Source organism: Pipra filicauda, unplaced genomic scaffold, assembly GCF_003945595.2.
Source record: "Pipra filicauda isolate LSUMZ 115617 unplaced genomic scaffold, ASM394559v2 scaffold32_size4067784_pilon, whole genome shotgun sequence".
Taxonomy (NCBI): domain Eukaryota; kingdom Metazoa; phylum Chordata; class Aves; order Passeriformes; family Pipridae; genus Pipra; species Pipra filicauda.
Genome location: NW_024104454.1, coordinates 141,001 through 166,992, shown reverse-complemented (window position 1 = coordinate 166,992; position 25,992 = coordinate 141,001). Strand labels below are relative to the sequence as shown.

General features: G+C 39.5%; 1 protein-coding gene across 1 annotated transcript in view; it reads right to left on the bottom strand.

Moving 5' to 3' along the window:
- LRP5 (LDL receptor related protein 5) overlaps positions 1-25,992 on the bottom strand; it is a 141,907-nt gene that overhangs the window by 50,906 nt on the left and 65,009 nt on the right. The window contains exons 6-7 of the mRNA XM_027732639.2: positions 25,275-25,671; positions 24,635-24,806 (exon numbers count right to left, since the gene is read on the bottom strand). Coding sequence (XP_027588440.1) covers positions 24,635-24,806; positions 25,275-25,671 — 569 coding nt within the window. The remainder of the gene's footprint in view (positions 1-24,634; positions 24,807-25,274; positions 25,672-25,992) is intronic.

Here is a 25,992-nt window from a genome sequence, read left to right as displayed (position 1 = left end):
GATTAAGAGCTGCAAAAGCCAGTGTTGTTCAACAGACATCTATGACAAGTGTAAAGTCTTCCCTAGATGAATGTGGATCCACATACTTGAGAAAAGTGAAACCAGTGTAAAGGTTAAAGATGCCCATTTAGCTCTCTTAACACAGCTAAGGTTATAAATTTATTACACAATTGCGCAGAAACTTCATGATCATTTTAAGACACTGGAAGAGATGGTTCAAGAAACTTTCTTACACATCAGCCTTTGCAGCTCATTCTCATTTCCTTCTCTCCCAGCAGATGCCTTCCTGTGGCTGTTCAGGCAGCAAGACTAAGGATTTGATTCAGCTTAAAACCAGAAACTTTTCCTGTCCTCTCAGCTGTAGTGCTGTGGGATTAAAGTTCAGTAGAAGAAACACTGTAGGTAGCAAGGCAACCTAAGACTGAGCCACTGTGAGACACAAGAACAGCACATTCTTCATATGAATATATTTTTCTTGATTACCCTTGGACAAACAGTCATGTAGAACTTGAGGCCCACATAACACTACTTTTTCATTTAGCCTTTTCCATGGTAAGGTCAATGACGTGGTCACTCTCACTTTACATGAAACACAATTCTACACAGAATGTTCCAAAATATGTCTACAGTTTCTTAAACCCCTTCTGCCAATCCTATGATCCCTTAGCTAAAATTAAATTGTGTTTGGATGTTTATTCAAAGGTTATACATGATGTCTGGAGAATTAGGCTGACAGAACCCTTGTAAAGTTCAACCAGGAGAACTGCAAAGTCCTGCATCGAGGGAAGAACAATCCCATGGCACTTCCACATGTTGAGGGCCACCCAGCTGGAAAGTAGCTTGGCAGAGAAGGACCTGGGGGTCCTGATGGACAAGAAGTTGAATATGATCCAGCAATGTGCTCTTGCTACAAAAAAGGCTAATAGTAATCTGTGCTGCATTAGGAGGAGCGCTGCCAGCAGGTTGAGGGAGGCAATCCTTCTCCTCTACTCAACACTAGTGAGGCTTCTCCTGGAGTACTGTGTCCAATTCCAGGCTCCTCAGCACAAGTGATGTGGACATGCTGGTGTGAGTGCAGCAAAGGGCTATGAAGATGATTAAGGGACTAAAACATCTCTCTTATGAGAAAAAGCTGAGAGAAATGGGTCTGTTTAGCCTGGAGAAGGCTTGGAGGGAAATCTCATGAACGTATGCTAATACCTGCAGGAAAGGTGTAAAAAAGACAGAGCCAGGCTCTGTTCAGTGCTACCCAGTGACAGGACCAGAGGCAATGAGCACAGACTGAAACACAGGTGATTCCCTCTGAACATCAGGAAACACTTTTTCACTGTGAGAGTAAAACAAGTACTGGCACAGGTTGCCACATCAGCCACTCTGTGATTCTGTGCAACTGCTGCTTTGTGAAGCCCTTTTATTCTAAAAAACAAGGAGAAATGGGTGCTTCCCACCTCCATTTTTGTAGTCCAACTTGTACCCTGTAAATCCCTTCATGTTGTGGTCTCCAGCACATATGGAAAGTATTGTGAATAGATGGTCTGCCAGCTCTGAAAACAGCAACACTTTTATAAAATATGAAACTTCAATCCCAGTTTTGGCACAATTATGTTAGTAAGTCTCAAACATAACCATAAGAGTAACAAAAAAATTCTCTGCATTTTCTTTGTCTTTAGATTGATTTAAATAGATTAAGAAAAAGAAAAGCTGCACCTCGGCAAATTACAGAACTTTTAATTTTTCTTCTAAATTATACTTCATATTTTTAAGCAATAATAGGTGATAACCCACTCTTGAAATCTTATTTCTCTTCATTGTTCCCCATCTTTTCATACACTTGACAAACCATTTAGTTTGTCAGAATGCCTGCAGTATTATCACAGATAATACTCACAAGACATTTTGTCATATCTGTGTGATTTCACTGAATTAAAAAACTCACTGTAACATATTAGAAAAATGTGAGGAATTGTTGAAGTACTTGGGTAAACCTGCATGTCATACATCAGACCAGTAGGATACTTCATACAAGGCTGTCCTGGATCTGAAAGTAATTTTAACACTGTAATGAAATAACCTCTTGTCAAAAACAGACCAGTACCAAAGTAGAAAACAAATACGTTGCTCAGTACTCCATGGGTTCAGGAGACTCTTGAGATCTTAGTTTGAGACATTCTGAAATGTCACAGAACAGGCTACTAGTTAACAAATATTTCTCAGATGTATCACTATCTTTCTCTTCCTTTACGATAATTTTAGGAAAGTATTTGCATAGTCTAAGTTTGTCCTTCCTAGACCTTGTGGTTAATGAAAGCAAATTACTTAGCTGCCCTGTGATCTGAATTACAGAAAAGGCACGTGACTGGGGGCAGGGGAGAGTTTCCTAACAAAACAGCATGGCTCCACTGTCTCTCAGTGCCCTGTTCACTGCACTACAGGACTTGTTTCCCCCAGTCTCTGCAGCTTATGCTCCTCCTCTACGCGTACACATGTGACCAATGTAAAAGTGCTTCTCCTCTAAGAGGTCTATTTTTATAAGGGAATAAACAACAAAAAAAGAAGTGTAACATCTGATTTGGTGTTGTACTCACTGTTTTCTCTTTGCAAATTGTACTGAGTAAGTATTCAAGCACCTTTTTTTGGTTGTGTAGTCAAGATGCAGTCATCCTCAACATACCACAGCTAATACTCCACTCATTCCTTCAGCCAACTTTAAAACAAAGCAGCTCATAAAAAGGCTAGACAGTCTGTTTTAGCTACCTTCTGCCTTTTCATTTAAGAAGTCTGCTGCAAAAGCACACCAGATATTCAGAATGAGACACTGTACTGCATTCATAGTTCATGAGTATAACTCAATGCCTCCAGTCTCTCAGGGATCAAATCCAGCTCCATAAAATGATGGCTGAGGTTCATGGCTTAGAAAACATGCCACCTACAGGGCTCCAGGTATTAGGCTCCCAGTACCAGCTGAAACACTCCCCCTACCTGAAACACTCCCCCTACCTGAAACACTCCCCCTACCCTTTACCAGAGCTCTCTGCCAATCCTGCATGGCAGTCAGTAATCTCTCATTTAGCAACCTCAGCAATTGCTAGTGTTTTTTATTTTTATGATTATCCCATGAAGTTTTCAAGCCTGCAAATGGACACAAATACTCAACTTCTTTTCTAAAGTTAGATTTAGGCTTTGGCTCAAAGGGCGGGGCCTCCACACTCATGGAGCATTCTACCCCTGTTCCAAAAAGGGCTCAGCATTCCTGTTTTAGCTCTGGCTATCCTTTTAATCTCATACCTTGCATAGAACTCCTGGCTTTATAGCTGCTGTAACATTCAGTGGAAAGCACAGAATGAAAGGGTATGTTACAGGGATGCGACCAGTCTCAGCAAAATCCTAGATCCTTGGATGTCCACCTCCATGTCTGGTTTTTAGTAGCTTTATTTATTTATTATTATTTATTTATAATGAGCTGAAAGGGATTCATTTCTATACACCAATTTACCATGTGCAGTATTTTCCACTGAAGCACTCTTAGTGCCTTCACCACTGCTGATAGAACAATGTCAATGGGGAGCTGCAAGCCAAAGACCACCTAACAGACTTCTCCTCTGAAGTCTCTGAAGTTTTTCAGTTTCTACAGACTGAAAAAAACAGTACAATTTCAACAGTGATATAGTTAATTTCAATCACCTCAGCTTTGGAAAGAGGAAGCTGACTTGTAGGTTCAGAAAAAAGGATAATTAAAGCCACATGTATGTGAGCAGACACTTGGATGCTTTCTGCTGATAAATGCATTTGAACTACGGCTGTCCTGGGTCATGTAAAAACGATCTGCAGACAGGCACATGTATCACACAGGGCAACGGAGCACCAGAGACTGAGTCCCAGGAAATATCTTGCGCTACAACTCCTCTATGTGCTAGTGTGTCCTTCCCCATAGAGCACAGAATTCTCAAAGTAGCTATGAAGCATCAATAACCCCTTGGTAGTTTAGTGCCACTGTCAGTGGTACAGATGCACTCTTTTTTTTTCTGCAAATCCAGGCTCAAATGGGACCTGGATAGTTTGCAGTCTCTGAGAGGGTCCAGCAGATACGCGCTTCTTATTTTGGGGAGAAGAGAAGAGGGGTTTTTTTACAGTTTATTGCAAGCAACACCCAGTCAGAGATGTGGGATCTGACTGTGCTCACTTCGACTTCTGAGGGTCATGAGATCTTCTCTTCACCAAGTCACTGCTGATACGACCATGATCCACATTACCTCCTCAACAACAGTAAAAGATGGAGTTGGGTGAAGAACTTGTGTCCCAGCAGAGCTCAAGGGAGAGAAGCAAAGCAGAACCACGGCAACAGATGCAGAAGTGGCCAACAAAAATGAGCCTACTAGTCTGGCAGTTGGAACGTAGCCAACATTAAATGAACCCTGGAATCAAGAGCTAAATCACTAATTGCACTAGCAATTTTCTCCAAACACCATCCCTCCTGATCCTACAAACTTCTGGCGACTCACAAACCTTCTGTTTTACTCTATGTGTGGAAGAAATGGGATGCTAGAGTGGGAAGATTTCTTCCTTTGTTCCTGCTACTGGCCACCTGCAAGACTGAACTAGTCTCTTCATTTCAGTGCCTCTGTGTCTTCCTCTCCCCTTTTGTTTTGTCTGTTTAGCTTTGGGGCTTGGTGGGTGGTTCCTTGGGTGTTGTGTATGGTTTGTGTCTTTTGGTTTTGTTTTACGGGTTTCTTTTTTGGGGGGTGGGGGGAAGTGGTTGTAACTTTTATTTGGCATTTTACTTAAATCTTCAGCTCTTGAGAGACACCAACTGAGAGGGAAACTTGGCTTAAATTCTAATATAAATATTTCAAGTGTTCTGGGTTTCACAGAAATTCAAAAAATGTAACATGAATCCCTGAAAATCTTCAAAGATAAGGGCAAAAGGCAAGCTGTAAAAAGTCATTTTAAGTCCCCATTTTTAAGCAGATCTTCTTTAGGGAGAAGAGCTATTACATGCATGAGCTGCACTGCCTGGGGCAATGGGACAAACCCAGGGTCTGACTTCAGTAATACTAAACAGCCACACACTCTGTTTTCAGACTGTGACTGGCATTAGCAATCAAAAAAACTAATTTATCCATATCAGGAACTTTCTCATGAAAACACACCTTGAGTAGGGGCTGAGAAAGTTTCAGGATCTGGCTACATATATGCGTGTGCATATGTATCAACACATATATAAACATACTTATATATATTTGCATGTGTGTGCATGTATGTGCATGTGTGTGTTTCTAATACATTTTCAGAAATCCTGTTTCCTGTTGGAAGATTCACAGACCCAAATAACCCACCCATGGACAAATCAGTTACATATTCTTTATTTCTCAAGCCAAATTCTCCTGGTGATATATAATGAGATTTTACATTCTTTGTGCTTCATTGACTAATTAGACCAAAGCAAGCTACTCCCCCTGTCCCTCCCTTTTTGTAGTAGGGACTTTCATCGCCTGTAGCTACACAAGTGTGGTTGCTTTTGCCAAATACTTGGAGATGCTGCTAATGGCTTCATTTGAACTCCACATTGCTGCATATTAGTATGGAGGAGGGTGGGTTGTGTATTTTAATCCATACTGTGATTGCTTTGATGTTGTTTGTAACAAGGAATATGGGTTTATTTATACATATCAGAGCTGTTATAGGAATTTGCGCTTCCCAAAGGATTAGATTTCCACTATCAAACAAAACACAGTGTATACTTAGAAGTAGGGAGAGGCTAACTAGAGGTCAATTTTCCACTCACAAACTACAGTGCTTAGCCTCTCTCTCCGTTCTTTCCATCCATGGATCCAAATACTGTACAGAAAGCTATCAGTTATCCCCACGTTGCATGCAAGGAAACAATCAGGACACCACTACACACTGCTGTAGGTCATATGGACGGTTAATGCAGCATAGTAAAGTCACAGGATCCACTGCTGCCTCCAGATTGATGCTGCCACGCACACATTTTATAAAAAACACACGAGAACTACCAGAAATAAGGAGCTACAATTTTTACATCCTTGACAGACAGTGCGTAAGAGGGCAGAAAGAACAAAGTTGAAGGGAAGGATTAGCCGAATACATTTTTAAAAGGAATACAAAGAATTTAACCAAGGGAGTATGTATGGCTCCTGTTACTCTTCCTAATTCCAAATGCTGAGACCACAAAACTACTTTCTTCTTCCTTTGGAAGCTCAAAGCCCATGTACAAATTATTGCGGACTCTTGAAATCAGGCATTTATGCCAGAGGCAAGAATGAAACTACATCTCCACAATACAGAAAAATGATATCTCACTGCTAATCTCCAGGGACAAGTACTTAGTACCCAAGACAGAGATAACTGTTCCAGGACAAAAAACCCAACCAACAAACTCACCACTAAATGAAGTTTCTAATACAGCTCACATCCATGTAAATTTAAGCCTAAATGAGTACCAGGTCTTACTGTGCAATAGCCTGGAAATCTGTCTTGCCAAAATGAGTTTTGCTTCCCAGCTGTCATTTTGAGAGTGTTGCAGGGATTATTATAATTTCAACTTGATGAATTCCCCTTAGAATCATTTGCTTTTAACATGAGGAGCTTTAAAAATTACAATATCTGTCACTTACAATGGGAGAAGACCTTTACAGAATACTTTGTGGACTCTCTAGAGCTTCCTTTTCAGAAGTGATCTTCTTTGTCTCTTCATATTTATTCAATATTATGTTTTGACTGATTTAGTTGTTTATGATCATTATAGTATTCTGGTGGAAAGAAATTATGACGATAAAAGTAGACGGGAAAGAAAGCAGTGGTGTAACACTCCAGATCTGGTACAAAAGGCAGTTTTACAGACCTTTCAGCATCTTCTGAACAGACACACTGCAGAACTACAGAAAGAAGAGGGCTCATAGGCACTATCACGAAGAACCCCGGATGCTCCTGGCTGCCAGAACTGTGCTCTTCACTCATGGGTGTGTGAGAAAATTGGCGCTTTCTTCTGACCCAGTGAGCAGCACATATTCTAAGGGCTCCTTAGACACTAAGAAAGCTACTGCAATTTCTCATTTATTTAAGGAATACAAATGTCATCTGAATAAAACCTCCCAGTACTGTTGCTGGACAGGACCCAACTGTATCATTCTCTTACGACCCAACTGACCAAGATGAGGTGGCACTGTGCCTCACTGGAGCTGAGGATAAGGACAGAAGGACACCCACCCAGTCCCACGTGCCTGGCACTGCGATAACTCCAGTTGAGCATATCTTACCTGCTACAGAGAATGACTTAAGGCCATGTCTAAGCTTTAGTTCCCAGCTCACTGCCAGCAAGGATGATAAGCCAGGTCACAAGGAAGCTGCCAAGAACCCTGTGTGTCAGCAGAGGTACAGACTCATGGAGAACTTCTTCCCCTGGTTTTATTAAACAAGGCTGAAAACAAGGGAGAGTATCTAAACAGACCAAAATAATAATTTTTTTACTCCTAGACACTAAGTTGATATAAAGAACAGCACTTTTCACAACTGTTCCATGTGTCTATTGGAAATGTATGGGTTTTTTAAGCACAAGGACATGGGAGGAGGCAGCCACTGTGACTACAAAAATATCAGTTTCCTGTTTAAACTTGGGACTCTATTTAGATTTGATGGCTTATCGTCTGAGAAGTTTCTCTGGATAGAGGGAGGTTGGTTTGTTTGTTTGTATTAAAGATAAGATAGTTTCCTGACTGGGATTACAGTGTTTATATTCACCAATTTTATGTCAATTGTAAGTAAAAAATTCAACTAATTTACTCAAAGACTGTGATGAATTTGTTCAGTACATCGAACCCCAATTCTTTTTATAAAAGAATTTGCCATTTCCACGTGAAAAATATTTCAAATTTTGGGAATGCCTGGACTATGCAGCTGTTATATAGTAAACTATTAGATACTCAAAGGAAATTCCTCTCAAAAAGGAAGCTGAAGCTGGTTTGATCATAACTATGAGACTTCCCATGACCTTCCATTGCCTGTATCTTAATGCGATGTCTAAGTTCCAACTGTATATTCAACATGAGACATTTTTTTATCCCTTGACCATGAACAGCTGGCACTGCCTATTCCATTGTTTCTTTAAGGAATTGTCCAAAGAAGCTGCATCACAGAGACAAAAATGATTGCAAAAAGGTAGGGTGAAAACTTTAACCCACTAATTTGGAAAGATACCAAGGTGAGAAGTTGACAAGCGACATGCGTTTGGCTTGTCTAGTACTCACCTCTCCAAAGCAGAAGATATCTGAGAACTTACTGAAATTAATTTCATTTCAGTCTTTGCTGGGGTCTCTAACGGAGAAGCTCGAGTCCATTTACTTTAAAGCACCAAAGCTGAAAAAGACAGTGGTTCTCAAGTTGATTCACCAATGGATTAGTTGCTCAAGAACTCACAGATGAGCAAAGACCTGGACGTTATCAGAATAAATTGTTCCAAGTCTCATGTGCTGACATAAACTTGACAGGTGTTAACAGTATATAGATTCATAGGGCCTCTTCATCCTATGCCTCTTGTACAAATACTTGTTTTAGCATGGAAAAAAAAAGCACATTTGTACCAAGTTTAATTTGGAGAAAAAGGAAATTATCTCAACTCATATCATTGGGTATTCTACTCCACTTTGGAGACAAGACTGATTTGACATGTTCAAAAACTCAGTCTGTTGCTCCAACATTAAATGATTTGTGGTTTATTATCAAGCTGTAACAGCAAATTATCTCTGACTTCAGCCCATCTTTCCCCTCCCAAACCTCACTGACAATCTTTTATCTTTTGAGAATCATTTGTTACGTGTTTTCAACTTCTTTGACAAGATGGGATATTCACCAACAGAAAAAACTTCAACTTTGCATTGACAAAGCAAAGTACTGTACTACTGAGTGCCTTATTACAATCACAAGCTCAAAGTTTCAAAAGCCAGGAAATAGATAATGAAGGCACAGACTGATGTAACCTTTACTATGTTCTTAAAAATGGTAAGTAACAGCTAGCATTGATTTTCATACATTGTAGCACAATCAACAGGTTATTGATAACTACAAAAATGAAAGGACAAAAGAAGAGTAGTTATCTTGTAGATCCTTCCCATCTCAGAAGACAATAAACACCATGGTTGAGAAGCTCTTGACTACACAAGGATGGCATCAAGTGCGCTGGTTCTGTAGAACAAATGGATTCTTCTTCCCTGTGAATTGTCTCCGTAGTGGGAACAAACTGGTGACAGACAAGGTAGAACTGTCATGAGGGTGTTAAACTCACACCAAAAGGAGATCCTGTTCATGCATAAGCACCACACAAAGTCTACAGACTCACATTCCATAACAGCTCAACTACAAAATGTCAAAGACAAGGAGAAGAAGACATTGCTTTTGCTGCCTGTATGGTCGTGCCAGAAGCCTGCTGATAAAACAAGACAAAAGGCAAATGCTCGTACTAAGAACAATTTTGACATTTGGTCTGCTGCTGATTCCTCAAAGGCAGATTCACAAGATCAGAACATTAAAACTGTAAGTCAAACCATAGGGAGGAAAGAGCAGAGGTCAAAGGAGAGGCTGTGGCACTCTGCAAAGATGTCTTAAATCTCAGTTCCTGGCAAAAGCAAGTTTGCATTTATGTAGCATTTCACAAACCTTAAATTACTCAGGCTTCAACAAGCTGGAAAACACTAACTGTCTTCCACTGCAGGGGCACATGATACTGAAACATTCAACCAAAGGTCTTGCTGCAAGTCAGTACAAGCACAATCTACTTGTGTCCCCTGGGGATCTACTTTATGCTGAAAGATTTCCCCAGTGCAGCTCTGCCAGAAACACCCACTAGCAGAGAACATCTCATAGCGAAAGAAGGAGGAGAGATGGTTCTGGATAACATAAGCACTCTGAGCAAATGACCTTCCTGGCTCTACCATAGGCTGAGACACATAACTTCTTCCACACTCCTAACCCTCCCAACTTTTAGACCTGGCCCGAGTCCCAAATCTAACCCTCTCCAAGCAGTTCACTTAACTGCAACATGTAATAATAATTTAATAATCTGTAACATAAGTACGGAGCATCACTGCCCTTCACAAGAGGTCTTCAACTTCACAGAAGTGAGTGGCACGAAGTTTAATCCTTCTCTAAAGGGAAATTACTTATATTTCACTGCCTCACAGGATGCTCTAGAAAGTTGCCTCAAACTACAGTATTCCAAGGCTGGAATTTATGAAATCTCTGCTGGGCCAATACAACCAGCCTTTAAGGGAAAAAAAAACCAACAACAGAACAAGAAACCCAAGGGTTTTGTAATTACTACTCTGGGAGAATCTTCATAAAGTTCTGGTTCTGACCTCTGTCACCTCCCAGATTCCCCATGGAACCTGGCATTAATTGCTTCTTCTTGTTGCACCTAACATTTCAGAATTACTAAGGTAACATCACAACCTTAGGCTGGGCTTTGCCATTTAAAAGTAGGAGAGCAAAGCAGGGCAAAGGACATCTCTTGTATCAGTCTGGACTAGCAAAAATGATATTCCTATAGCACAGCACAGCCTTCAGGAGTAACTTCCAATCTTAAGCACAAATTCACAGGCACAAGATTTCCCAGCTGCAGTGATTTCTACACAAGCTGTTGAGGCAGTGACAAGTTGGGTGTTGAAAATTTGCTTAAGATGAGATTATTTCTGTGGGAGCTGTGCAAACAAACCCAAGAAATTCTCTTTTTAATGCTCGTGACAAATATTTCACTCGCACTTTAAAAAGACACACATTTCTGTGCTTTCAGTCCAAGTCCTGCTTCATGTTGCTACATGCAGGAAGTATTGGCTTTACATTCAGCTGTTGGTTGCGGTTTCTCTTTTAAGCATTTTTATTAATTTGATTTAATAAGATGCAACCCATTAATATTCTGATCTGACAACAGACGTGGGTAGTTCTATTATTTCCAGTGAAGATGAATCTGCACCAGAAAACTGAGCATTCAGAAACAGTTATACAATGAGATCAGGGAATATGGAGATTACCCTATGCTGCTATATGATGACACCATTTATTAGTGGAAAGCGGGGAACTATTTTTCCAAGAAGCATAATTGCTTTGCCTTCCAAAGAAAAAACCAAACACCTGCAAAATCCACTAATTCATTAAATGGTTCACAGATGTCAATCTCGAAATCATTTAAGAACATGGGGTCCAGTTAAATTCATACGCTGCTCCACACCAAGCTCTCTCTGCTGGCACTGAAGGTGAGTCATGGGCATGCCACAGGCACAGTGGATGACACAAACACTGCCACAAAGATGCACTGCTCCCACTTCTATAAAGAGCTGACAGTAAGAGGACCATATGTCAGGCTGGACAGCAAATTATAGAGAATATTCATTCCTAAGGTCAGATCCTTATGACTGCATATACACACAAGGTACACCAAGTACCTATGAAGAAAGGATTTTCTGTATCACCTCACACAATGGATTCAGTGTCATGCCTCCAGATGTGGCCACGGTGAATAGGTCTTCTCAGTTATACATGAGACACAGAAACCTTCTGACTCCCACAGGAATGCAGCTGGAGCCCTAAGCCATGAGAGTTAACAATAGTGCTGCCTCACGAGGTCAGACTGAAGAAGAGTAAAGCAAAGAAAGAACAAAGGAATGCACAGACGAATTCAGTTAAAGCAGTATTAAAGTAAAAGGAACATTTTTATTTATGTCTTACATGACTGGAAAAGGCAATTATTGTCCACAGGTAGCACAGAATTTGGATGAGACAAAGACTCACTGCTTCTGGGTTAGGAAACCATCCCATGACAAAAACAGAGAGGAATGGGAGGTAAACTAGCGGACTGACTATCCACACTATTTGAGCACAGTCTGTAAAACACTCCTAGTTGTTATCTGAGTAAGGGGAGGGAAGCCTCAAACTAAACCAGATCTTTCATCACAGACACAGGCAAAACTGATGCTTTGAGCTTGTTAATTCTGATTATCCAATGGATTGAAGATCCGTTCTGAGACGTTTTCAAGAGACAAGGGGTTTGAGTGGGGACTTTGCTCATGCAGATTATGCTAATTGCTAGGGACTTTAACAGCTGTACTCACTCTAGCAATGGAAGATGAAAACAGGCAGCTTGGTCTACAACCTTACTGATTTAACCAGTCTGATAAGGAGAAACCTCAGGGAAGGGAAACAAAAACCAGTTCTGCTCTCCTAGAGACAGATCTCACCTGCCTTCTCTCCAAGAACACAGTTTTCGTGACTAGGGCCTCTCCAGTGCTTCACCTGAGAGGTGACAGCAAAGGGGTTTTCAGGCATTCAAAATAAGACTAAAATATTAATGATACATATGACAAAATGAAGGCCAGCTTTATGTTAGAAGCAGCTACCTAGATTCTAACGCTGTCCTTCCTGTAAAGTCTCTTCTTGCCTTAAATTTGCCAAAAACGTTTGGTATTTTATCAAGGAATAAAATCACACTCACAGCTAGGAGAAAGGTGCACTCCGTGCTTGCCACCTATTTCACAAATTGTGATGTTTTACTTTTCATCAGGATATTCATATAATTATTTTAAATATACTTACTATATATGTAAAAAGATCTTACTGATAAGCTAAAAAGGCACGTGATCCAAAACTGCATATAATCATGAACTAGTGGGCAGCATAACTAAAAATAAGCCAATGCAATATTTGATCTAAGAAAAACTGCGCTTTTTTAGCTAGAAAGTAACTTTAAGTCAAGTGAAGAACTCAAAGGCAAGTCAGATTAGTAACTGCCAAAACACAGTCTGAGCAATCACTTGTCTCTTTAAACTAAGAGGTCTGTTTAAGGGGATTTATGAAAGTAAAACATCCCATGAAGCAAAGTCACTTCAAATTAAGAAGCAGGAAAGAAACTACTGTAAAAACATAACCTAAGAAAGGAAGAGTAGCACACAAATTTTACAACTGTGAATGGATGGTAGGTGACATCTACAAGGCAGCTTTAAATGCTGGACTGAAATCACTAGAGGCGAGGCAAGATGAAAAATAGACCAATGTGTTCTTACAATGGCTCCCAAGGGAAAGCAAAAAGGTGACAGAAATACCTACACCAGCTGCAAATACAAAAGGACAGCAGAGGCCCTTCATAGCTGACATCAGTCATACAATAAAGGTGACAAAGAAAACATACCCCAGATAGACACCAGCACAGAAACAAGATGTAAAATGACAAGGATCAAGATGTCCCAACAGTTGGAATCATGAGAAGGAAATGGCCAACTTGAATATATTTCTCAATGAAGTTTGTTCTTCACGTGTCCACCTATGAAAAATCCTATTGAGTGACACTGACCATCAGTTTTAAGCTAAAAAACTTCCAATTTAAAAAATTACAAATAAATTAAATATTATAGAATCTCTCATCTCCTTAGTCTGCTTGGTGACCACTTAAAAATTGCTTTCCTGGTCTTGCTGAAGAGCACATTTCTTTCTGCTTTTCTTCCTTTCTATTAGAAATGTGAACAGAAACCACATACTGCTCCCCTTATTACCTGTCGTTCACTATTGCTCTCATTTTTATATTAGCACTAATGCAAAAGCCACTGCAAACCATGCACAGCCTAAGCTTTAAAAAATTAGGTATTTATCAACCTTTTAATTCCTTTTTTAAACAAAGGAAGAGAAAAACCATCCACCCCACTAGGAATCCATAAGTAATGGAAAGAGCAATGCAAAGAATCTATAGACCCATTCTCTAAAAACTATGAACAGGGAAAAGAAGACTATGAAAAAAGCTGCCCTTGCTAGTTTTTTGAAGGCAGCAAAAAATGTGAAACAAAGGGTCTGAGGAGAAAATAAAAAGCAGCTTTCAAAATAACACCACCCAAAACGCTGCTGTGCTAGGATGAAAAAAGGGAAGGGGCATAAGAAAAAGGGAGAGAAGAAAAAGAAAAAAAAAAGAGGAAAATAAAAGAAAAAAGGTGGGGAAAAGAGAAAAAAAAGCCAATCCAACAGCTTGAGCGTTAGAATCTTTAACACTGCCAGCTCACAAACCTGTCAGACATTTTCCTCCCATCTACTGTTTCTTTCTTCAATTACTACAGTCCTTCTGAAAAGGGGAGGCAGAAGAAAAATTATGGCACTAAATTTGCATAACCGCACAACATGGAAGATTTATCAGCATTTTTTAACAGCCAAATCAGCCAAACAAATTGTCTGCAGGACTGCAACAGTAAGCTGTTGGAGTTCCTATCATCGGCAACATCACAAGTGTGTTGAGAGAATCACATCTTTTATTATAAAAATCAGTCACAATCCCCATTCTGTTCCTCGATCCCTAAAAAAACCCAAAAAACACCCACAAAAACCTGAGCGCTGCTAATTTAGCCTTCTCACTGAAGAATGAATACCAGATAAAAAGGGAGCCGACAGCTGGCCCTGAGCCAAAAAGAAAGCTTTCAGGCACAAAAATTGTCGACAACAATGTTTGTTCTGCGCTCAGAATTATTTTACATGCAACTCTGTACAGACGAGACAGGCATATCTGGCAACATGGCTAACAATATACATTTATGATGGAGGACACTGCCTTTTAAAAGGAGAAATAAATTAGAGATTAACATCTTTTATGCAAGCTGCAAGGAGTAGAATTCCTGGAGCAATTCAATTCAGCTCAAGGAACAAGGTTTCTTTCAAAAAGTCACCCTTTAACTGGGAAGGGCGCTTCTTTGCAGGGAGTCTGAACTGAGAAATACGCAGCTCCTTGCTTTCTATTTATAGTCATTCAGGCAGTGAATAGCCTCATTCCAAATGCCACAAGGCATACTCACAACCTTTTATTCCAGAGACCTGATTTGTGTTTCATTTCAAAAAGTCCAGCCTGATGAAAAAAAAAAAAAAAGGAAAAAAAAGGGGGAGGGAGAGAAACGCATCATGCAACAGAAACACTTTTTTTTCCCTCCCAACTTTTCCTTTATGAAGCTGGTGCTGGAGAGTGTGGAAAAGAGGGTGGGAGTTTTTTTAGAAACATCCCTATGGGAAGGAAAGAAAGTGTGAGCTTTGGAAGCGCTGCACTTTTACTCATTTAACACTGAATGCTGGTTGCCCTGCAATTTAAGCAAGTCTGAGGGAAGGAGAAAAAGGAGTGAGGGGTGAAAGCATTTCAATTACTTGGCTTTGAAGGACCCTTCTGAATGAGAAAGAGACAGAAAACACTTGTCAAATGCAAGTTCAAGTGAAAGCCACTTCTGCCAATGAAGTGTGCAGATGGCTGTGGGGGTTCTGCTGAACCCTAACTGGGCCTCTATTATGTCTTTATTGCTCACAAAAAGGCAAGGGTCACCTTCAGTTTAGAATAAGTTAGCATCCTTTCCCACAGAATGACTCTGGTCAATCAAGCCAAGCAAAGGAAGTCCTCCTTTGAGTGACTGCTATCCCATCAGCGCACTGAAGAATTTTTAGAAAGGATAAATAGACACAAAAACCTTTGGTCTCATCTATACTACCGACATTTATCAGAAAAATTTCCCACCACTAAAGGCAATCTTGGGAGAACTAGGGTAGGCTGATGGTGGCTGTCATGTATGTCTGTTAGATTTCTTTCTTGTTAGGTCTGGTTGATACAAGACCAAAAATAGTACTGGCAGCTTTCAAAATTTCACTAATAAGACGTGGCATGAAAAGCAAGTTCTACACCTTTATTTTTAGTGTGTGTTGTTCAGAAACACAGGAACCTCAACAGGCCAGCCCATCATGCCAAGTCTTCTGTTTCTTACAGTATCCAGGTTCACAAGTTGCACAACCAAAAGTTGCAGAAATTTGTGCCAATAGGCAGCTGTAGTACCACCACCAGCTCTCCCAGGGTTGCTCAAGACCCAGTTGGAACTTTCCAATATGATGGAAAGTGGTGCTATGGTGCTGTGAAATATTGTCACTAAGGCAGGTCCCTTAAAAAAATGACCCAACAAAGCTGAAACAGAAGGAGGCTGGAATTTGTCTTTGTGGCACAAACTCTGCACTCTTCATTTGAAAAGCACAAAGCTAAGGTCACTAAACACCAAGAAAGGGTGTGACATAGTCCCTAGTGGGTTCAAAGTAGAGCGGGGGAGGACTTTTTCCCAATGAAAAGTTAGTTCCCCAGTACGGTGAAAGACCAACCTATCTGCTAGGGCATACTGTGCACATTGACAGAACTATCCCCAAAATATCAGAGAAACAAGTCTCTTTCAACACTGCTACAACACAGTATTCGTGGGATCACAACTCCTGGACAGTAAAAATCACCTTACCTCTAGGTTAGAGGTAAGCTGTATGGCAAAACTCAGTATTATTCTTGGAAAAGAACAGAAGAAAGTAGGAAAACAAAAGCATAAAAGGTAACAGTATTTAAAGACAATTACTCATAGCTATTGGCAAACAACATAGCAAATAATTTTGAGAAAGTTACCAAGTTAAAACCTCTCTCAACTATCCTACCTGCTAGTCTGACCAGGGAACTCAAAGTTACTCCAGTTTCCATACAAGCCACCTTTTTCTCAGCAAATGGAAAAGATGCACTTGTGCTGCGCCAGAAAATACATCAGGTTCTCATAAAGGGGGGGTCATTTCCACACTTCATGTGTACACAAGCCTTTGTACCACTACATATAAAATTCCTCTTTTAAGTACAGGAAGCTGATCCCAGCAGTGGAAGTAAAGCAGAATTCTCTCTCTAGCAAGTGGAAAAGGGTGATTTGTTATCAGACAGCCTAAAACACTTCTTCAGGAAGAAAGGAGGGCCAGCGGAAAAGGGTGATTTGATATCAGATAGCTTAAAATAATTCTTCAGGGAGAAAGGAGAGTCCCAAACATGTAAAACTCAAATAATTCTTCAACTTTGTAGTTTAATACATCCTCAGGATTTCCTCTCAATAAATATGGCAAAAGCTGCACATACAGAATTAATTCCTGAGCACTCCACAAAGACCAAATTTAGAAGCTGCCTGTCAGTTGCTGGCTTTTTAAGCTGTCCCCTTAAAAAACTAGTACAAAACAATATAGTCCCTGGATAAATCCACAAGATTTACAGGTCTTTATGATAATTCAGCAACCCTAATAAATCACAAATGGTTGTAGACAAAAGTAACTTTATACTGGTACAAATTTGACTGTGGACAGACTCAAAGCAGTATTTAAACTAGTAGCTGCCAATATTTGTGGATTTTTCACTTTGAAGCTAATGGATACAGTGCCAAGATGGGCATATAAAAGTTTAGGAGAATCCCTGATCAGGACCATCCTAGAGGTCCCTGCATAGAATGGTGATTCAATCAAAACATTATTTGAGAATTTTCTACTAGTGCATTAACTGCCATGACTAACAAAGGCCACATGATCTCCTGTATCATCTGCTGGGGACAAGAGGTCCATGCTGCAACTGCTTCTACACAAGGGGGTTTTGCTGCAAGGCTGGATTTGCTCTACTTCTTTACAGATGAGCATTTCTGATTATTTACAATGCTGAAGGCAAGGTCAACTAATATGAACCTTGCACTTGGAACAGAGAAACAAAACTTCTTGATGTTTTTCAGTTCCTGAAAATTGTAGAAAGGGATAAGAGAGCAGGCTAATCCAGCATCTCAGCATAGCTCTTAAGAAAAAATTCTCTTTACTACAAAAAAGATTTGCCTTTATTGTGGAAAATCCATTTATGCTCAACAGTAGCCCAGACAGCAGTCCTCACTTCAGACATGTAACTGCCTTTTCCATATGCATGGCCTGGACCATGAAGAAAAGACTGGCATCTTGAAATTGTAGTTAGTTATCTGGGAAATTTCAGCTTAAAGAATTAAGAATGTGCTCATGGCACCACATGTTGCTGAGGAGACATGGTAGAAGCCTTGCAGACGGAAGCCTCCACACCCCTGTCTACTGGGTTGCTTCATTTCAGCCCAAAGGTGATAAGACAAGACTAAGCCTAGGTCATCATCTACCTGCAGAGGCACTCCCCATCCCATGCCATTCTATCCCATCCAGAACAGAAGAAAAAAATCTCTCAAGACTGTTGAAGAATGGAAAATTATATGTATCTCCAAGAGCACTACTGAACACAGGATCGAACTGGCCATGGTTCCTTTTAACAAATACTTTCTTCTTCAGTACTGTCATACCTTTCACTTGCTCAGGGCTCAAATACAAGGTAGCCAACATTGAAAAGGAACAGGAGGAAATTCACCTTTTTAAGTTTATCTTCTTCCATTCAGTCAGTGAGCCTCTATCCTCTGTGGACACTTCCTTACTGCAAAGGTTAGAGCAGAAAGGTGTGACAGGTCTGTTCTGATCTAAAGCATCTCATTTTGTGAACCTGGATCTGACTTTCTTCAACAGCTCCCACACTTGGTAACAGTCCTTTTAAAAGTAAACAAAGCTTATGTGGTGCAGGTATAAAATAACATATTGAAAGTCCTAATTAAGCAGTAAGCAAAATACAAAGAACTTGATCTTTTAATTAGAAGAGTGGAGCTATAAGGCTCTATGCTCTGAAACAGGATATGGACATTGTTTGTTGGCAGGTAGAGGATAGCTATATTTCTGTGTTCCAGAAAGAGGTAGTATCACACCAGGAAATCCTCAGCCAGAGTTCAGGGTTTAGAAACATGTAACACACCCAGAAGGGTTTAAATTAATCAGAAACCTTTAAGATCTGAAATCACTCACCAGTTTGACCTGCTGAACATTACAGATCACTGTATGTCATCTCAGCAGTCTGTTCCCCACTACAGGCCAGTGTGTACAAGGCTGGACTAACTGCAACATTATTTCTATGATAGCAAGTTAGTCAAGAGAGATAATTCCAAGTATGCATGAGAAGAAAACTCTAGATTCTTTCAGCAGAGGAAGCTGAGACTCCACTAACACCCCAAGTCTGGTGATAAGTCCAACAGTGAAGCAGAACACAGCCAAGAGGCAGATAAGTCTTTCCTCCAAATGACTTCTCCTATCCATTCCACAATGACTGTGTGGCTCCTAGTAAAAATCTGGTCCCAAGCTCACTAGTATAGATTATTCCCCTTCAAAACCCTAAAGAATAGTTGGTTATACATAGGTCTTTGGACATTGCTACAAATAAAGGTCTCATGATAATGTTTACAAAACACATAGCAATAGAGAGGCCTAACAGCTATTTAAAGTTAATAAAAACATAGTGGTATATAAGGCTCACAAACCACATACACAACCTCCAACAAAAAACCATACCCAATGGCCACAAACACACACTCATGTCACTCCCTAACAAAAAAACAGCAGGGATGAACATTTGCTAGTCCAATTCTGACACATGCTATTCAAATTTAACCTATTGTATGTCAGCATAATGTGATACATATCACTTTAGATATGTAGCACTTGCGTCTAGAAAGGATATAATTTATAAATTTATCAAAGTAAAAAGCATCAGATATAGTAAAAAGTACATGTATCATTCATCTAAGGACCACAGTATACGCTTCAATTAATAACATTTCTAACAATTATATTAGCTGGCATTTCTTTGCCACGGTTCTAAATAAAATTGAATGTCACTGAGAAGTTTAAAAAAAAAAAATCACTGAATTTAAGGCTCCCTCACTATCATCAGTTGAACTGACTAATTAATGCACCTGTCTGCTTACAACAATTTAAGATCTTAGATCCATTCTTTCAGTCTCGGGGATCCTGTATTTCTTATTTCTATATCCATTTAACTTTTCTATTCTCATATATATTACTATATAAATATGCAGTGTGGGGATTATTTACCTTAATATAAGTATAAATTCGGTCTTCTGAAATACAGTTATATTTATAGATAAATAATGCTTTGAGATTTTTATATCTAATTAGCATGTAGCAATAAGTTTAAATTAGTTTTTCTCCCTATGAGATTTGCCTGTTTCAATAAATCAGTCCACAATATCTTCCAAGTAGTTTATGACACTATATGGTTTTTAAAATTCTTTGCTGAAAAATGCCAGTGCAAAGAAACACACACACAAAAATGTGTTGGTTATGAGAAAATGTCTCATGTATGACCTAAATATTGCATTTTTTAGGTCAAACGACTGGAAAATAAAATGTAATATGGAAAGTATACCTGGACTTGTTTAGAACTAGCAGCCTTAAATTAGTTTGATTGTTAATTTTTTCCCCAGTACAACTGATTCTACAAATCCTACTCCTTTTTAAGGTGCAAACTGTTCCAAATGTCCTTTTACACTATTTATGCATAATGTAACCAACAATTGTAAAGTTTGTTTCCTTAAATTTCAAGGACAGCCCACATAACTGCACCTTGGTAAAAAATTTCAGTGAACTCCAAGATTGTCATCAAGTGCTGAGTTGCACTTTAAACATCCCATAAACTTGCAAAGAATTACTGTATGCGATTATGAAACTTCCACAAAAAAAAACAAATGAAGGACATTTGTCAACAGAGGGGAAGGGGAGGAGGGAGAGGAGGGGAAGCTGCCAGAAGGGATAGTCTGCCGAACATTTATTCCAAGAATATTGCACAAGCTTCAGTAGAATGCATACATAATAACAGGCATCTGAAAATTTCATAATTGCTCATTATGCAATTATACCTGAGGCACTTTAAGCAAATACACTGAAGAAATAATACATGGGAAAACCTGGCTTACCACAGAATTTTTTTAAAGAAGAATTAGGAAACTATACACGTGGGTCTTTGCTTCTCTCTCTGCTGGAACCCTGTAATCCTTATTAATCTGCTGTTTGTTCCTGGAAAGTAACTCTGTCAGTAAAATCCAAAGTTCAGCTGGATTAATGCATGTCCCTTACTTGTAGCTGAAGCTATGATTTTGACAGACACAACTCAAAAGTTGCTATCTATTTTTCATTGCCATACACTTTGTCAAACTAATTAAAAAAAAATAATTTAAAACCTGGGAATAATGTTACCACAGGGTGCCAAATTTGCAGTGAAAGCCCCGTAGGCTCCTGTCACGCAAAATTTTGACAAGCCTTGCCAAGTGGTTTCTTCAGGATGCAAACTGCTTGCAAAGTGACTGGGCCCTTTGTGTTGCAGTTGAATGCTGCAGATGGGAAGGTTAGAAAAGGGGTTTTGACAGGAAAGGTTAACCGCTGTTTTCACTCCGTGAAGCGCTACACGCACAAGTAAAACACAACCTCCTGGTACAGGATGATGCTTGGTGTACCCTCAACAGCTCTGCAGCATATTTTCTAACTGTGGAAGAGTGTACCCAGAAGTAGTGTCAAAATGTGTTACCAAAACAAAACCAAACCACCCCTGAAAGAAACCAACCAACCAGACCAAAGATATTTACAGTATATTTCAAACCCAAGGTCCACCAGGAAGAATAGGACAGATGTCTTAAGCTTATCAAATTTCCAAGCTGTATAAAGTTCAGACACTGCTTAAGAAGTTTATATATGAACAGGTCTTCCCAGTGAGAGTAAGATGACTCTCTGTAGATCTAAAACACCAGAAACCAGAGCAGAATATCAAGCAGATACACACAAATATGCACAAGCTATATTCATTCTTGTTCTATATGGAAAGCATTTGAAGGCATGATATGTGATGAAAGCAATTCTCACCTAGAAGCAGTTTGTCAGAAAGCTACAGAAAAGCCTCCAAGAGTGCACTTTTTACATTGTTGAACATCAGTCTTAATATTACTTCTTTACTGATGGGCTTTGAGATCAACTGTGCTCTGCACAGGAGTGGAGATAATGGTTTCACTTTATTCTATTTTGCAATACCTACACAGTGAGCTGTGACATTTTGAGGCAGGTGAAAGTAGATGGGATAAAGGAAAACAGTGGAGATGTGAATTTTCTCATTTACCTTACACGTTTTGCAGATCTTTGGTCTCTGGAAAATTTCCAATGTCTTCTGGAAATCTGGGGCTGTGGTTTTTAGATGAGAAAACTGTCAAGTGACAGCTCTGCAAAAGCCCGAGAGAAACTGACTGCTCTGAAAAGAAGGCTATGGGAGTAAAGAATGCACCTTAACAGTCAACTGCTCCAATGCAGAGCAATATACCAGCTCAGCCACTGTCCCTCTCTATTACCATCTAACAGCTCTTTGGGGTCTCATCTTCAGCACAGACAAGGCAGCACCTTCTTTGCCTTCTGCAGGAGAGTGCAGCTGCAGAGTGAAACTTTCTGAGCTCTGTAAGGGCTGAACAGTTGTTTGAAGACTTCCTTCTTCAGGAGCACTCAGCATAAATCTGAATGTCATTTTAGGTGAAGCAAGAACCCCCTTCTCGTAGTGTAGCAAGAGAGTAAAACACCCAAAACATTATCAGCTTTTTTTTTATTGCTACCTAATGAGTTACAAAATAGAGTTACAGCTCTACTATCTACTATCCCACTCACACTGGTTTTAGGTGCTACCATAAACTAAATTTATCCAGTAACATACTTAAAGGTACTTTTAGGTGCTTACCCGGAAAAAGAAAAATCTCAATACCCAGCCTGGTCAACTACGGTATAAAATATGTGTATCCTTGACTTGCAGTCAGCTGATTTTTGTTTCTGACAAGCTGTGGATGCAACATACACACAACAAACATACAGAACAAATCACTGACAAATCAACTGCATTGGCGAGCCACTTAAATGGTATGTTCTTCGCAAAAGAACACAAGCATGAGAAAATGAGTTTATGCTGAATAACTTCAGCACCAAGTGAAAGTGGAAATGCCCCACCTCACACACCATACAGTGAGGTTTTGTGTGTACTGGGGCCACCAGAGTAGTACAAACTATGGTTTACTGCGAAAATCTAGAGTATTGACAGAACCTAATAAACACAAATCCTGAAGAAAAGGACTGTTAGGCTATAAATAGAGCAAAAAGAGTAATAAACGTGAAATACAATCCATTGGATTGCTTCTATTTTAAAATATTTTCTTAGCACACTTTTTTCATCTTGTAGAGGAGTATTAACAAAAGGAAGCTCTATTAGAAACCAACCTCAAACTGACCAGTATCTAGGTGGGTCAGTGACTGTTAGTCATACAGCTCCTTCCCAAGTGAGCAGAATATACAAATGTGACTGGCACATATTCCAAAATGAAAATGAAAATTTGTTTTCTAATGAAAATTCTGCAATACACATTCATTTCTACTAATAACATGCCAGTGCCATTTTAACTCATGCCACTCCAGAACAGATCACAACAGACCCTTTCACAGCACACTTCATAACAGTGAGCAAACACACCTTTTTTTTCCCCATTATTTTTGATCCTAAATGGGCCTACTGAGTTATTTGTAAATACAGTCTCAGAAGGAATCTGTGATAGTTATCAATAGTAAACTCCAAGTATAAGGAGAAAAAGTGCAAAAATGGAAAAATAGAGGGGAGAATATTAAAATAAGAATATATACACCTGTTTTAATCTAAGAAAATGTGGAATCCATTGCTAGGAGCATGGCGATTTCATTCTTTGTGTTAGCAATTAAATTGAGGTTGCACAATATGTAGGAATCAACATTAGTTACGGATGTCACAATTCACTTCATCTAAAGTGTACCTTCTGTTTGCAAGACAAAGTGAACCACTCTCTTCTGTTTTTTGCAAATAGAAGAGAATCAAAAAAAGGAAGTATAATAAGCAAAACAAAAACAGAGCGAATAAAAAGTCCTTGCTTTGGGTTCTCTGATTTTCCTAAACTTTGATGTTAAACTAAACAGTATCACTGGCTTTGCTGCCTTACAATGAAGTGAGAAACTGAACAGATTGCCTAACCTAACTCCAAGAAACACATGGCACAACTTTGGTCCCAGATATAAAAGGGGGCATCTGCAATGTTCCCTGTCCTGCAGGCTGAAAGGTAAGGGGAGACAGGACCTCTCTGATAGTCATCAAGCCCAGTATTAGCTACTGCCAAACACTGAAGTTAAATTTCTGGAGCTAGCAGACAGTCTTGTTTCCCCTCTTCCTGAGGGCAAAACCTTTAGAAAGCACAGTCATTCCTCAAAAAGTATTTATCTAAATTATTTATCTAAAAATGCTGCATATGTTACTGCCTCAAAAAACATAAAAACTCAATCAATTTCACAGGCCATGACCAAAGTAAAAAATTCCCTCTTCAAATTCAGGCACATAATGCCATTGTTTACAAAGCAGGTAGTACTTAAAAATTACTTCTTGTCCACAAATCTGGACATCATATAATCATTAACATCCTGAAATATGGCTCCCTAGGGCTCCCACATCCACCTGCTCCTGTACATGAACTTTGCATCAAGTCTTATGCATGCAGCAATTTTAGATAGTAGTTCCAAGCACCACAGACAAGTCAAAACACCTTTTAAACAGATTTTACCCGAGTGTCCCAATTTGTTGCAAAAGCCTCAGGTAAAACCTGAGATTTCAAGCAATTAAATTACACTTGGAGCAATGTAGACATAACAAATATAACATTTCTTGCAGAGGTTTTCTGAACCACATTAATGTACTTCCTTTCTTCTCAAATACGTCTTGTTATGCTAAATATCATGTTAATATTAATGAAACAAAAGACTCCTCCAAAAAAAGATAAATGTATCCAAGAAATAAAGCTACACATGAGAACAGCACTTGGTTTCTACAAATGCACCCAAGTATGGCTCTGTTACTCACCTCAATTTTATCTGTTTTTGCATCTCCCCAGTAAAGCTTGTTTTTTTCAAGATCCAGTGCCAAGCCATTGGGCCAACCAAGGGACGTATTCACCAGAACTCGCCTTTCTGAGCCATCCAAATAAGCACACTCTATCTTCGGACTTTCACCCCAGTCTGTCCAATACATGTAGCTGTAAAAAAAGAGGGAAAACAGTTAACGCGCTCAACATACAAGACAAAAACGTGTCAAGATTTGTCTTGCTTTTCAAAGAACTTTCTTTCTCCTTCCCCAACAGCAGCAAACAAGCCAACTCAAACTGTTATCAGTAATGACAATATAAAGTTTGAGCACTAAATAAATTAAACTATTGAAAATGTGTGGTGGTCCAATTCTTTCCTAGTTAGGATAACACTGAAGACGTAGAGAAAAGAAAATTCAACCTAACACCCAATGTATAGATTCATTGAACAACACTGTTTAGAAGTCATCTTTTATATGCACAGTATTAAAGGGATAAAGCAAGGGAAAATCAGTTATTTCCACAATATTTGACAAACAGCACACACACCACCCCCCAATTTATAAGTTTTCAGTTTCAGGAGACCATAAACTGGATCCAAAGGCCTACCACAGGGCTATCAATAAACACAAAACTTACCCCATGACAGGATTGAGCACTATGGCCCGAGGTTCATCCAGGTTTTCTGAGATAAGTATCTTTCTTGATGTCCCATTCAACCGGGTCACTTCAATGCGGTCTGTTCCAGTATCAGTCCAGTACAGGTTCCTCGCCACCCAATCCACAGCAATACCATCTGGATGGTTGATTTCTGTGGTTACCAGAGTTTGTGCTCCAGCACCATCAAGGTAGGCCCGACGAATTGCCCGCACATCATCATCAGTCCAGTAGATGTAGCCTTCCACAGGATCATAGTCTATGGCAATTGCATGTCTGATATTGTCTATCTGCAGAATAATGTCAGTGAAATCCGGCGTGTCCAGGGAAATCCTTCTCAAGTCAGTTCTTCTAGCGAGCAGCAAGACTTCTTCAGCACCTGGGGAGAAAACCATTCACGGTATCACTTCCATTGCTACTGATGTGAAAATTTCAATAGAGCACAGCAGGCTGTGAACTACTACTGTCACTATAAAAAGAGATTTCCCTAAATAAAGACATCAAACTTTCATTAAAATATAGAGTTGTCTATATTTTAAATGACAGCATCTTTCTCCTGTCCTTCTAATCTAATACGGATTATAGCAATCTCTATCTAGAACCTAATAAATAAATAAATAAATAAATGCATTGGTGAGTGTAGGTCCAAACATTTCATCATGTTACACAGACTTGCTCAGCCAAATTCCCCACTAGCTGT